This window comes from Macaca fascicularis, chromosome 17, assembly GCF_037993035.2.
Source record: "Macaca fascicularis isolate 582-1 chromosome 17, T2T-MFA8v1.1".
Classification (NCBI taxonomy): Eukaryota; Metazoa; Chordata; class Mammalia; order Primates; family Cercopithecidae; genus Macaca; species Macaca fascicularis.
The window spans coordinates 21,314,721-21,328,720 of record NC_088391.1 but is presented as its reverse complement, the minus strand read 5'-3'; the positions used below and the strand labels follow the sequence as shown (position 1 = coordinate 21,328,720).

General features: G+C 48.2%; 2 protein-coding genes across 9 annotated transcripts in view; both read right to left on the bottom strand.

Moving 5' to 3' along the window:
* The window catches only part of DGKH (diacylglycerol kinase eta), a 197,152-nt gene extending 194,338 nt beyond the window's left edge, over positions 1-2,814 (bottom strand). For 5 of the 8 annotated variants that reach the window (XM_074021916.1, XM_074021917.1, XM_005585737.5 and 2 more), the window contains exons 1-2: positions 2,681-2,814; positions 1,827-2,030 (exon numbers count right to left, since the gene is read on the bottom strand). Coding sequence is in view for 5 of the 8 variants with exons in the window: in XM_005585737.5 (XP_005585794.1) it covers positions 1,827-2,018 (192 nt within the window). In the remaining 3 variants the exon portion in view is untranslated. Of the gene's footprint in view, positions 1-1,826; positions 2,031-2,680 lie in introns of those variants that run through there. The other 3 variants (XR_006693619.3, XM_045377182.3, XM_045377184.2) reach the window with 1 other exon arrangement.
* A 5,905-nt stretch (positions 2,815-8,719) lies between these two features.
* LOC135967991 (uncharacterized) lies at positions 8,720-10,830 on the bottom strand. The gene is made up of 3 exons (XM_074021570.1): positions 10,602-10,830; positions 9,852-10,349; positions 8,720-9,143 (listed from the first exon to the last, which is right to left on the bottom strand). The coding sequence occupies exons 1-3, from the start codon at positions 10,828-10,830 to the stop codon at positions 8,869-8,871; spliced, it is 1,002 nt and encodes a 333-aa protein (XP_073877671.1). The 3' UTR covers positions 8,720-8,868.
* Between the last annotated feature and the right edge of the window lie 3,170 nt (positions 10,831-14,000).

Here is a 14,000-nt window from a genome sequence, read left to right as displayed (position 1 = left end):
ATCTCAGTTCACTGCAGCCTTGAACCCCGGGGCTCCAGTGATCCTCAGGTACCTTGTTTTCCCAAAGTGCTGGGATTACAGGCGTGAGCCACCATGCCTGGCCTCCATACAATTTTTTTTTAACCTGCCATTTTGCCCATCATTAACACAGTTTTATGAACTTTTTTCAGAATTAAGATTTGAAATGTTAAAAACACTTTTAGGAAAAAGTCCCTAACTTTTTAGCCTTAATCTTATAAAAACACATTAAATGCCGTATTCTTAATTTACTACAAACTCAAAAAGTCACTATTAAAAGGAGTTACCAGATGTACTCTTAACTAAGGTGACTGAATCCCTAACTCTTTAATAAGTGTGTCTTGTCAACGGTTGTTCTTGTGTGTTGTTCTTACACATATGTATTTCAGAAAATAAGGAGGCAGGTTAATACAAACATTAATCCACTCGCTTTTTTCGGACAGTCTAACAGTCGTTCAGGCTGGAGTGCAGTTGCGCAATCTCTGCTCGCTGCAACATCTGCCTCCCGGGTTTAAGCGGTTCTCCTGCCTCAGCCTCCAGAGGAGCTGGGATCACAGGTGCGTGACCCAAAGACCAGCTAATTTTTGTATTGTTAATAGAGATGGGGTTTCACCATGTTGGCCAGGCTGGTCTGGAACTCCTGGCCTCAAGTGATCCGCCTGCCTCAGCCTCCCAAAGTGCTGGGATTACAGGCATGAGCCACCGTGACCTGCCTCCACAGGCATTTAATAAAAATTATGTTTCCAAATAGGAGTTCATTGACTTTAGAGAAAATTTTTTCATAAAAATAGGTGTAGAATGAATTTTTTGCAAATTTATTTTTAAAGACGGTACCCAAAGCCAATGCTTTTATTGGTTCCCTTTTCAAATTCCTCATTAAAGTTCCCTACTGATAACAGACTCTGTGAAGATTTTTAAACTACGATAAAAATTAGAATATATAAAAATCCTTTACTGTCCATAAGCATTTGCTTTGTGTATGTTCATGATCAAATTAAAAATTAACTTTGAGACCTCACAGGTCGACAGAACAAGCTCCATTAACAAGAATAATACACCATTCTAATGTCCACATAGCACAGAGACAACTTTTCATTATTAAAAAGAACCACGGACGCATGGTTCTGAACCCTGCACTTGGCGGGAATCTGCGACAAGAAAGCCAGGCCAGCCCTTAGAGCCACGCAGGGTGCGGTTAAGCCGCAAGCACGATGTCCCACTGGCCTGCCTCGGGGCTTCTGCCCCCCAGACTGCAGCAGGAGGCAGAGAGGCAGGAAAGGCTGACCGGTGCCACCTCCCACCCACCCTCTGAGCGGGCCTAAGAGGGAAAGCAGCAGGGCTCACTGCAGCGCGGGCTGGTTGGCCAGCACACGCACACGCTCCCCCGAACAGCAGGGAAGAAAAATTGAAACTCTCGTTTTAAGTTCCCTAAGTGGGAACTCGCGACTGCGCGTCAGCTTTTTCCCACGCTCCCGCCGAGCCGCGGGTTCCCTGCACCCGCCTCTGCCAGCCGAATTCCCTGGGAGCCCAGGCTCGTAGCCTCCCGCGCGCCAGCCGGGAATCCTGGCCGCAGCACCGCGGTCCAGCGACCCCCCGGGCTCCGCCCCGCCCCGCCCCGCCCCGCCCCGCCCCGCCCGCGCCCCAGGCCCCGCCCCGCCCCACCATCCCCACTATCCCCGCCTTCCCCACCATCCCCGCCTTCCCCGCCTTCCCGGGATCGCCCGGCGCGCTCCAGCGCTCCAGCGCCCCCGCGCCCTCTCCACCTCCCGCTTTCCACGCGGCCTTCAGGCCCGCCTCCTCCGCCCTACCTTGGTCCGGATCTGCCCGGAGGTGGACACTTTGCGGATCAGTTTCTGGGGTCCCTCTTGCTCCGCTTCGCTGTCAGACGAATCCTCTCCCGGCCCCGCTGAGGCAGCAGCTGAGGGGACCGCGGCGCCGGCTCCGGCGGCCGCTCCTCCAGCGGCGCCCGGAGGGTGGTGCTGGCCTCCGGCCCCTGCCATCCTCTCCGACTCCTGCAGGGACACAGCACCGCCCGCCGGGGGCGGCGGCGGCGGTCAGCGGGTGGGTTCTGCCCAAGCGGAGCCCGGAACCCCGCGCCCGGCCGCCGCCGCCATCTTCCGTTCCCCCAGCTACCCCCGCGGGAGAAGGGTCGCCCGGGACAGGAGCCCTCCAGGCAGGAGTCCACCCGGCTCCTCCGCCCGGTTCCCGCCGGAGCGGCGGCCACGGCGGGGCGCAGGGGTCGCTGACCCCCGCCCGCCTGGAACCCCCGCGCACCCAGCCTCGGATAGGACCAGCGCGGGTAGAGAGGATGGGGTGACAGGGTTTGGAACAACATCTCTTCCACTCCCTCTACGATCTGGGGTCCCCGGGATGGACAGGAGGGTGGGGGAGGCAGGAAACCTCTGCAGCCCACCCCGCAGTGACGATGCCCGCACTTCTGGGCAGCAGGGGCAACACCGATGCCTGGGGAAGAATGGAAACCCGGAGCTTCCTCCCGGCACCCTTGGGTGCACCCGCCACCTCCTGGACCCCGAATCTCTCCAGAGACACTTGGGCCTCGCCGCGTGGTTCCAGCTGAATAAAAGTCCCCTCTGCCCCCAAGACAGTCGGGCGCTGCCCCTCGTCGGTCTCCCGACCCCCAGCCCCACTCCGAGGACCGTACCTCTCCCGCCTCCGCCAGGGCCGTCCGATCCTCTCAGCTCTCCCGACTGCGGCGTTCAGTTTCTGGCCCACCCCCACCCCCATCCGGCGCACACGGAAGAGAAGAGCATTTTCCGGGAGGTTCAGCTCCGCTCTGAGAACTTTTCGTTCAGAAAGAGCGATCCCCTTCGGCTAACAGGAAACTGGGAAGGGCGTGGAGAAAGCGCAGAAACAAGAGACTACACGCAGCCCAAGACGACAGAATGCACAAGAACTGTCTAAGCTGAAGCGCTAACCGAGATTGCCTGGAAGAAAACAATACACTCGAGCCATGCGAACACCAGTACCCGAGACAAAAAGCCTTGGAAGTCCTGGCAGAGCCACTCCCTAGCCCGCACTAGAGCAAGAGGAAATGGGATCAACAGGCTGTAGCCACCGCGCACAACTCCCCTGCGAGCTGGCTGCGCGAGCACTTGGGAACCGCGGACTGGCAGCGGGTTGTGCACGCTCAACGTCAAAGAAGCCTCACAGGTGTGAGGGGGCTGCGGGAGAAGACACTAAAACGACTGATCCCTCTTGTCATCCAAAGAGAACACCAAACTGGTGTTAGCTATATTTTTAAATAAGACAAAAAGTCCCTGCCAGACTGTGGAGTCTCTCCACCTGGAGAAAGCATTCAATCTCTATTATCATGTTCATGCCTTTCAGTACCCATTCCTTTCGTATTTTTTCAGTTGACATGACCTTTAAGGTTCCTCCAAGCTAAGGTTCTGTTTTTTTGTTTTGTTTTGTTTTTTTAACTTGCAGTCTTACTCCCAACAAGAAATTTGATTTATTAGAGCTAACAGTTCTAAGAAGTTTTAAGAAATAGTATGCAATCCCAATACTGGACATCACATCGTAAATTAAATTCATTAAGATGTAAAATGTGTTTAGTTCAAATATTTAAAGACAGCAGACTGCTGCTATGTAGTAATAACAGAGAAGCTATTTCTGCAGCTAATATTGACTCCTTTAGGAAAGGAAGGAGTTGGGCAAAATGAATTTTAAGAGCGCTTAGAGCTCTACAAATGTGTAATTCTTTATCTGCAAAGAACGTATTTCTGGAAATTCTTAAAAGAGAAAAATAATCAAAATAATGGCCTTCATCCCCACCTGTTTGGTCATGGACAAGTCCAATATTTTGGAAACGTAGACAAGGACACCTAGTAAAGGGTCTTTTGAAATAATAAACTTAGTTTAGTCCTCTCTTTTAATGTAAAGAAACTAAGGCCCCAAATTACAAACTGGGATTAAAGTCAAAATCATGCGGTTACTATTCTAATGTTCTATTCACTTTACCACACTATAACAAAAATCAGTCTGTCAGTTACTATATACTTCTATTCATACTTTGTTTTATACAGCAACATTTTCCAGAATCCAGGCAGCAGTGATTAAACTGAAAGGCATTATCTCATGCCCACGCTGATTTTGTGATTTTAAGAGGTCAGATTACACACCTCACCCTTTGATTCAGACACTGATTGCTTAAAGATACTTAAAAAGTTTCATATCCCAGAGCTGAGCCATTAATACCTCAGAGTAAAGGTATTCTTTTCGCATAAAGATTTAACCTGAGAGCCAGCTTTGCACTTCTGCAATCACCTCTTCTGAAGAGCCAGTTTCAACGAATCCATTATTTAAGATACCTGACTTACTACCCTCTTCTCGGTCTTATCTGTAAATTAGAAGTTTATAGAATGACTATCTAATTTGTGCACTGTGTACCTGCAATGTACTTCACCTTCTTTAAAAGTATTACATCAAGGTCTCAATCTTTCCAACCATTTCAACCATGTAGCTCAAAATAGCAACTGAAACAATTTCAAATATGAGGTATCTTACATTATTTATTTGATTTATAAGAATTCCTTGATCTTTTCCTTACTTAGTGATTTCAGATTTTCCAATAATTGCTTAGATACATCTTACATTTTTATTGTTACTTTGAAATCTCTGTTCAGAACATATGACAAAGACACTATTAAAGACTTGAACATAAGCTGTGTAGACACTGCATTCAGGATGAAATGGAAACAGGTGGTAGCTACCCCTACATTAGGTTTTTACTTAATAGAGATCCTGGCCCACTAAAATAAAGAACACCTGTTGGACTGAAGATGTGTAAGTCACAGCCAAATTTCATGCTGATACCAACTTTATGAATATTAGTGTATTATTTTCTACAGAGGTATTTTGAATTATATTTTTACTGATCACTACTCATAACAAAAGGGGTATTATACCCATTGGCAACTTTTAAATCTCATATGTTCTATGGTTTTATCTTAAATATTGTACCATAAATACGCAGAATGTTACATTTTATATCCTGAAGAGCTCAAGCCGGCACTTAAAATATAGCCGTGTTCTAGGACTTGTGTTCCTAATCAATAAGGAACCATGCAATCAAAGAATACTGCAGGTTGACCAAGTACAGGCATTGAGAAACTGCCTTAATTAAAACTCAAGAACACGCTATTTGCTACATATTCAGAATTTAACATTCAAAACTTTTAACTTATTACCATTTCCTTAGTTGTTACCTGCATGAAAAAGATTTGGGGATTAATCGTGATATTAACTGCATATACATATGGTCATCCTTGTACCTGAGGCAAAAACCTTTCATCATCTAGACCTAATGCAAAGGTGTTTATAACCTCTCATTTATATTTTGGCCCTATCCTCTGAAACTCTTTCCTTCCTAATTTTCCTTTAGACCTGGATACTTTTATCAGCACTAACTAGTATAAAACCATTTCAAAATAAAGCAATTTTTTTTTTCTTTTTTTAGAGACAAGTTCTTGCTCTCTTGCCCAGGCTGGAGTGCAATGGCCAATCACAGTTCACTGCGTCCTTAAACTCCGGGCTCAAAGGCTCCTCTGGCATCAGCCTCCCAGGGTAGTCACAGGATAGCTGGGACTACAGACATGCATCACCAGGCCTGGCTAGTTTTGTTGTTGTTGTTGTTGTTTAGACACAGGGTCTGGTCATCTTCCCCAGGCTGGTCTCAAACTCCTGGCCTCAAGAGATCCTCCCACTTTGGCCTCCCAAAGTGTTGGGATTACAGGCGTGAGACACTGCACCAAAAGCAAATTTTAATAAGTGTACTCTAGCATCCCCCTACTAAGGACTACTTTGTAAGTACTTCCCCATTTTTGAAGTGTTGGCTAGAATTCTAACTACCTATTTTCCCCCCAGTAGGGCTTGTTTGGCTAAATATCTTTCTACCCACCCATGCCCACCACTAAAGTATTTTTTAATTGATTAGAAATTTAGGTTATGCCTCTATTTCCACTGAAATTTGATTGCATTTCGAAGCTAGCATTAAAGAAAATACACAGAAACTTAGAATGCTAAAATTTATCTTCTTTAGGACAATGACTTAGCCAGAATAAGGCTGATCATTTATTTAAATGGTTCACTTAACTAACTTCAGTTCATCTCCCAATCGTGTCGTAAAGTTCAGCAACAGCTGAACATGGCTGCATTTTAAGAAAGAAGTGCTGGGCCGGGCGCGGTGGCTCATCCCTGTAATCCCAAAACTTTGGGAGGCTGAGGTGAGTGGATCACGAGGTCAGGAGATCGGGACCATCCTGGCTAACAAGGTGAAACCCCGTCTCTACTAAAAATACAAAAAATTAGCCGGGCATGGTGGCAGGCACCTGTAATCCCAGCTACTCGGGAGGCTGAGGCAGGAGAATCGCTTGAATCCAGGAGGTGGAGGTTGCAGTGAGTCAAGATGGCACCACTGCACTCCTGCCTGGGCAACAGAGCGACACTCTGTCTCGAAAACAAAAAAGAAAGAAAAGTCCTGTTCTCTTTACTGTCTGTCATCATTAATTCCTGATACTGTGTTTGCTCTTCTGCCTGAATAGTTACATGCAGAATCACACTATCATGTTTTAGGTTCCATCAAAAATGAGTAAGAACAGGCCAGGTGCAGTGGCTCATGCCAGTAATCCCAGCACTTTAGGAGGCTGAGGTGGACAGATTGCTTGAGCCCAGGAGTTCAAGGCCAGTCTGGGCAACATAGCTGGGACTACAGGTGCGCAGCACCATGCCCATCTATACAAGAAAATGCCAAAATTAGCCCGGCATGGTGGCAAGGACCTATAGTCCCAGCTACTTGGGAGGCTGAGGTAGGAGAATTGCTTGAGCCCAGGAGGCAGAGGTTGCAGTGAGCTGAGAATCTGGCCCCTGCACTCCAGCCTGGGTGACACAGTGAGACACTGTCTCAAACAATGAGGAGAGTAAATGGTTACACGTATGCTATTGTTATATGTACATGCCCTTATGTTATCCCGTAAGGGATAATGCAACAGGATCTGTTCATTATTGAACAGAATGAATATTAAGCGTATTCAATATTGTTCAGTATTGAACATTTCTTTTCATAAATGTAAATGAGCATACTTTTATGGTAAAGCATTAAGTTGCCTATATTTGAATTTAAAAAGCAAATTTTATAAACTCTGACCTGTAATCCTAGCTCTTTGGGATGCCACGTCAGGAGGATCCCTTAAGGCCACAAGTTTGAGACCAGCCTGGGTAGATCCCACCTCTACAAAAATATCCAAAATGAGCCCAGCGTGGTGGCATGTGCCTGTAGTCCTAGCTACTCAGGAGGCTGAGGCGGGAGGATCCCTCTCGTACAGGAGTTCCTGGCTGCAGTGAGCTAGGATCACAGCACTGCACTCCAGCCTGGGCAACAGAGCAAGTCCCTGTCTCAAAAAAAATAAACATAAAGTTTTTAAATTAAAAAAAAAACTTTGAAACGGAGTCCAAGTCAAAGCAGGTGTTTCTAACCTGAGGTCCTTGAGGATCCAGATTGGTCTTAAAGAAATCTGTGATACTCTTGAAATTGTATTAAAATGTTTTACATATATATACACACACACATAAATACATATATAAAATATATGTATGTAACATGTATGTCACATTAGTGCATGTTTGAGGGAAAGAGGGTCCATAGCTTTGATCAGATTCTTAAAGGGATTGCTGACCCCAAAAAAGGTCACAAATCCCCAATTCTGATGGATTTTGTGTCCCTTCAAAACATATGTAGATTAAATTGTCTCTCCATCCCCCTTCCCCTTGCTACAAATGCCTGGAAGATTTAACATTTAAACACTTTTTTCCCTAATGTATCCCACATTTATCCTTATATGCCACTTTTTAGTAATTTGGATAAATTGTCTTTTTTTAAGAAGTTAAATGAGAATTCCCCTTGTTAGTTCTTAGATGGACTTGGTCATATCTGTGTGACCACAGGGTTTAGAATAAAGTCGCTTGTAAAAAGTATTATTTGAAGCCTCACACCCATGATCTCTAATGTATTTTCTGTGACTTTCTGATTGTAAACCATTAACATATATGAAATAAGACATTCTGTTTAGTTAAGAACTTCAGCTTTCTGAGGTCAAGGATCTGTCTCTCTGTTGTTGGTAACTGCTATCCAACAGTCCTGGAACATAATAGGTGCGGAATGAAAATAGGTGCAGAGCAAATGAAAAGGTCTTCAGTGTTTAAGGAAAATAAACTTAATTTTTAAAAGATGGTTCTGCAGTCTGGATAAAGCATTGCAGTCCATTCACACATTTATGTTAGGGCTCTAGTTTTAAAAAGCTCCAGTGCTAAGACTGGAAACTGAATATTTTCTGTGGAAAATAAATGAGCATTTCATTTGTCACTTTAGAGAAGAAAAAAAAAAAACTTCTTTCTCTAATCTTCTAAATGTCAAGTAGTTCTGACATCAGCAGCCTAAAGGAAAGTAACATACACCCGGATATTTCCATTGTGATTGGTGTTGGCTTAAAGTATCCAGGTTCCTACAGGAAAGTTTAAAAGTAAAGTCACTGAATTTAGTTCTCAATGATCTTTGATTTAAACTTCAAAACTGGATTGTATTTTTAATTTGGAGACTAGCTTAAGCCCCCGTGATAACCACAATGGAAGAAACCTGAGCAGATGGGCAACCTGACGACATGTTCAAATTCACGAAAGCAAAGACAGCTGCAGATGCAGAGGGATCAGAGTCGAAGGACGCTTCTGAAAGGTCAGGAATCAAGCCGAGAAACGTACTCTGAGCAAAGGAGCTGACAGCGTAGATACTTAGAAAAGAAAAAGGACAGCCAACCCTGGCACCTGACCTAGCGGCTCTCAACAGGCAGAGGGCCGGCCTGAGCAGACTCGGAGAGTCCCTGGGAAACCAGCATCCGAACACGTTGACCGGAACACGGGTGAGGCCAGAAATTTCGGACGGGGCTTTTCAGACTGGCTCAGAATGTCAACCAAGAGGGAGTAGCAAATATCGAGGCAGGGTGTGGAGAGCCAAAATTCGACGCCAGGGAAAAGGCAGCCCACACAGGCTTCCAGAGCTCTGAGTGAGAGAGGGGCATTCCGGGGTGGAATCCCTGGAGGGATGTGAGACGGTTCTGTTAGAATCGGAAGAAAGAAGGAAGTTGAGGGAGTTTGAGGGAACAAATCCAAAGCCCCCCGGTCTCTTCCTCCTTGTCCCTGCACACATAAGACATGCACACACACTACTCTTGGCTCCTAAAATTACTCAACCTCCGCGTTGCGTGTGCAGCGAAATCCCAGGCGAAAGCGAAGTCAGCTTTCAGCTTCGTCCCCGGCAAAACCCGTTGCACCCTCCAGACGCCCAAGCTTTAGCGGCGGGCAGGAGTCGGAGGCGTGGTTCTGGGCTCCGCGCCGCGCTCACCCTCTCCAGGCGCGGGTCCCCGGGAACCTGCGCGCCCAGGTGACGACCAGGGCGCGGTCTCGGCAGGGAAAACCGGGCTCTTCCGACTCCCCACGCCGACCGCGCAGCCTGGCTTCTCCTCTCCCCCGCCTACATCCCACGCTCTCAAAGCAAGTGAAAAGTTGAGTCGATGAAGCCGGGAAACGGTCCTCGCAGGGCCGTCGCCAGCGGTTCGCCAGCGGTTGCTCGCGGAGAGCCTCGATCAGCCGGACAAAGGCGCTTCAGGCGGCGCGCGAGGAGGAGCCCGGGCGGCGGAGGAAGCGCTGCCCCGGCTGGGAAGCAGCTGGGGACCTCATCCCGGGCCATTTCCTGAACGGAACCCGGCCCGGGCGGGGGGAGCAGAGGAGAAGCGGGAGGGGGTGGGCGCGGGCGCGGTACCCACCGGTTCCTCCCACGCTGGGCTGTGGGCGCCAGGCGCGGGGCGCACGTGCTGCGGCTCCATCGCGCCGGCCCGCGCCCGCCGGCCGCCCGGGCGCGCGGACCCGGGTTCCCGCCGCCGCCGCTGCGCCGGGGCTGCTGGATGCGCTTCTCTCGCCGCGGTCCCTCTCGGCAGCCGCCGCCGCCCCGACTCCCCGCCCAGGGCCAGCCACCGGCCCACCCGCCGTCTCCGGCTTCCGCCGCGCTCTCCCGCCCCCGCGCCGGTCCCTTCCTCCTCCGCCACCTCCTCCTTCTCCACGGTCCCGCTCCCCTGCGCGGCTCCGAACGGTCCGCTCCCCGCCGCCGCCGCCGCCGCCGCCTCCCACGGGCGCAGAATCCGCCCCTCGCTCCTTCCTCCGCCCCCGGCGCCCTCCCCTTTTCCTCCCCGCTGCCCGCCCCTCCCCCCCCGCCGCCCCCTCCTCCCGGCGGGCGGCCCGGGACGCACGTGACCCCCCTGTCAGGCCTTATAAGGCGCGGAACCGAAAGCGGCCGCCGGGTGGTCACGGGCACCCGGCGGCGGCGCGGAGAGGAGCGGCCTCCCCCAGGGCCGGGCGCGCGGAGAGTGGTGAGGAAAGCCCGGGCTGGGCTGGGCTAGGCAGGCCACCGCGCTGGCGACCGGAGCACACATGGGTCCCGGGAGACGCCTCCCAGCGCCCCTGTCTCTCGCTCTTGCAGTCTCCCGGTGCCTGCAGCCCGCGCCCGCCTCCCTCCAAACGCTGGCGGCCCGCGCTGTAGGCGCCTCCCCTCCTGGGGGTGCTGAAGCTTGAGCGAAATCCCACTGGACAGTAACCGGCTTCAGCGGAGCGAAGACTCAGTCGCACTCCAGCTGCGCTCCAGGGCAAGCTGCGCCGGGCACGGTTTCTTCCTTGTGACGTTCTAAAGAATGCAGATGGGTTACCAACTACAGGAGAGGTTAAACTTGAGGGAGTGCTTTTTAAATTCATTATCAACGTTTTCATGGAAAGAACCGGCTAAGGAGTCGATCTGTCTTCCAGTTTTATCCCTAGACTCAAATTAGGACACGGGATGGCTCTCAGTGAGCGCTCAATAAACAGCAAGTCTCCTCCTGCCCTTTGTAAAAGCGTTTCAGATAGCATTTCGGATCATCTTGGCATTGAAAGCGACTTTCATCTAGTTCCAGTCCAAGTGTGACTGGCTTTACACAGGTTATTCCCCATCCTGGGCTTTCAGGTTCGTTCTTTCAACATCTTTTCAGGACCCTCAATCATGCCATCATGTCAAATGCATTGGCAAATTTTAAAAACAAATCGGCAAGTCAAAAACACTTAATTGATCTAGCCTGTCCCCAGCCCACTAATTCTTCAGGATCCTGAAAACCGACTTCTGTGCCTGCTGTTCCACGGGGACTGCACTGACAAAAGTCACCTCATAGTTTTGAAAATCCCCTAAACCATTGGATATTTTCCAATGCCGGTCTTACTTGACCTATTTGCGGCGTTTGCATTGTCGATCAGATTTTTATTTATTTGTGTATTTATTTTCAGATAGGATCTCGCTCTGTTGCCCAAGCTGGAGTACAGTGGCGCGATCCTGGCTCCCTGTATCCTCGACCTCCTGGCCTCAAGCCATCCTCCCACCTCAGCCTCTCCAGTAGTGGGATTACAGATGGGCGCCGCAAAGTCCAGCTAATTGTTTTATTGTTAGTAGAGACGAGAGGGGACTAACTATGTTACCCAAGTTGGCCTCAAGCGATCCTTTGGTCTGGGCCTCCCAAAATGCTGGGATTACAGGAGTGAGCCGATGCGCCTGGCCCAGATTTTTATTCTTGAAACCATCCCTTTTATTGGCTCTGTGACACCTCGATCTCTGTGTTTCCTAACCTTTTCTTGCTCCGCCACTTCTTACATGTTGGAGAGTCTAAATGGTCTTGCCCTTAGTCTGTCTCTAATGCTGCCTAGGCACAATAAGTGGTCTATCCAGACCTTCACATGGCTTCAGTTACCAACCATGTGCTGATAACTCATAAATTTCCATTTCTGTCCCACATCTCCAGTTCTATAAAACGAACTTTTTACCAGAAATCTCTACCCAGATGTCCCACCGGTCTTAAACTCAAATTGACTAAAACAGAACTCAACTTTCCTGCCAGCTGGCTTTTCTCTCTAGTCTCATTCTCAGTAAATGTCACCACGATCCACTTAGTCACCCAAAGGAGAAATCTGGAAATTATCCCAGGCTTTTCCTTCTCTCATCTGCTGTCTGCCCATCCATGCACCTATCATTTCTGTCTATCACCTTCCCTCCATTCCACTGCTTTTTGCCTAGTTTCAGGTCTCTTGTTTCAAGACCCTGAAACACTACATTACTCTCCTTATTAGTCTCACTGCCTCTAAGTTTGTTGCATCTCCACCCTTGCCATCTCACGTTGTGACCGAAGTAAGCCTTCTAAAATACAAATTTTTGACCAAGTCATTCCCCACATCAGCCCTGGCAATGGCTCCCCATAGCCTGTAGGGTAAAGTCCCAATATCTTAGCCAGGGCCTAAGTCTCCAGTCTCTTTAAACACTGAGTTTCTTGCACCACCATTCCCTATTGGGCCACTTATTTTTATGCTGTGCGCTCACATGGAGTGTGCTTTCTGTTACTCAGCCTGTCTAAGTTTACCTGCTCTTTCAAGATTCACCCTGAGAGTCACATTCGTTATGAAATCATTTCTGACCCTGCTGCAGGTTAGAACTGATTTCACTGCACTTTCCCTACACTAAATGCCTCTCTCTCCCCCAATTATAATGCTTTAGAAGACTTTATTAAACTCAGTTTTTATGTATAGTCTTCTGATGGCAAGTATTATGACAGACTTACTTTCGTCTTCTTAGTTCCCAGTACAGTTCCTGACAGTAGGTGCTTAGTGTTTGTGGAATGAATTAATTATGTGATGTACCTTGAGTTACTATATTTTTGTGGCTTATAGAAAATCGTTTTCCCATGCATTATCTCATTTCATTCTGACAGTTCTGCAAAAGATATATTGTTATCAACTTTTATAGAAATGGAAACTGAAGCTACAAAGGAATAAAGCAATCTGCCCAAGGTTCTACTGTATAAACTTCAGAGCCAGGACTCGAACTCAGTTTGCCCAGTTCAGGTCATTATATATTTGTGTGTTTCTATGGTCTGAATGTTTATGTCTCCCCAAAATTCATATGTTGAAATCCTCATTCCCAGGGTGATGGCATTAGGAAGTGAGGATTTTGGAAGACTGTTTGGTCATGAGGGTTGAACCCTCATAAATGGGGTCCAGAGAGAGACTTTTCACTCCTTCTGCCATGTGAGGTTAAAGTGAGCAGATGGCTGACTGTGAGGAAACAGGCCCTCACCAGACAACACATCCGCATCTTGGACTTCCCAGCCTCCAGAACTGTAAGAAATGCATTTCTGTTGTTTATTAGCCACCCGGTCTATGGTATGTTGTTACAGCAACCGAAACAGACTACGACAGCTATCCATTGTTTTTCCCCTTAAATTCTGTTTTGTACGATTCTATTTTGTAGATTTTTGTTAGTGGTTGCCAAGAATATCTCTCCATCTCTTTATTTTAAACCAGTCTGAGTCATTACGTTTTAAGCGTGTCTTGTAAATAACACTTGAATTTTTATATTATTGACCCATTCTGAGCGTCTGCCTTTTAGTAGTCTATTTTCATCTGTTTTCATTTATCATGTCTGTTAATTAGAATAAAAAGTTGTTATAAGAAAGATCCTTCCCCCTGCCTCAGCAGACACACAGTGTTGCTTTCTCTCATGGAACAGTGCCAGGATTAGTGGTCAGGTTGTTCGGGGTGGCTCCTTTTGCTCCACATTGCCGTTCCAATTTCTAGAGCATTGCCCTTATCTACAGGGTGAAAGCTGATTAGGGAGACCCTGTTTAAGAAAGGAAGAAGAGAGCGCAAAGGAGCAGAAACCCAACTGCCTAAGGCCCAGACCCAGAAGTGAGTGACCCCACTTCTCACCTGCTCATATCCCAATGGCCAGAACTTAGTTTCATGACTGTAGCTAGTGGCAAAGGAGCAGGAAAATGAGTTCACTAGCTGGCCAGCCATATCCCAACCACAGTTCTATTACTACGGAAGACATAACAGATTTTGCTGAAAAC

Bases quoted from the DNA above. Each gene is read 5' to 3' on its own strand.
- LOC135967991 (XM_074021570.1), bottom strand. From the start codon at position 10,830: ATGAATTTAAAAAGCACTCCCTCAAGTTTAACCTCTCCTGTAGTTGGT. The intron at 10,350-10,601 runs GTTTGGAGGGAG...GCGCCTTATAAG, and splicing joins CTACAGCGCGGGCCGCCAGC to GCCTGACAGGGGGGTCACGT. The intron at 9,144-9,851 runs GTGGGTACCGCG...CGATTCTAACAG, and splicing joins GCCCAGCGTGGGAGGAACCG to AACCGTCTCACATCCCTCCA.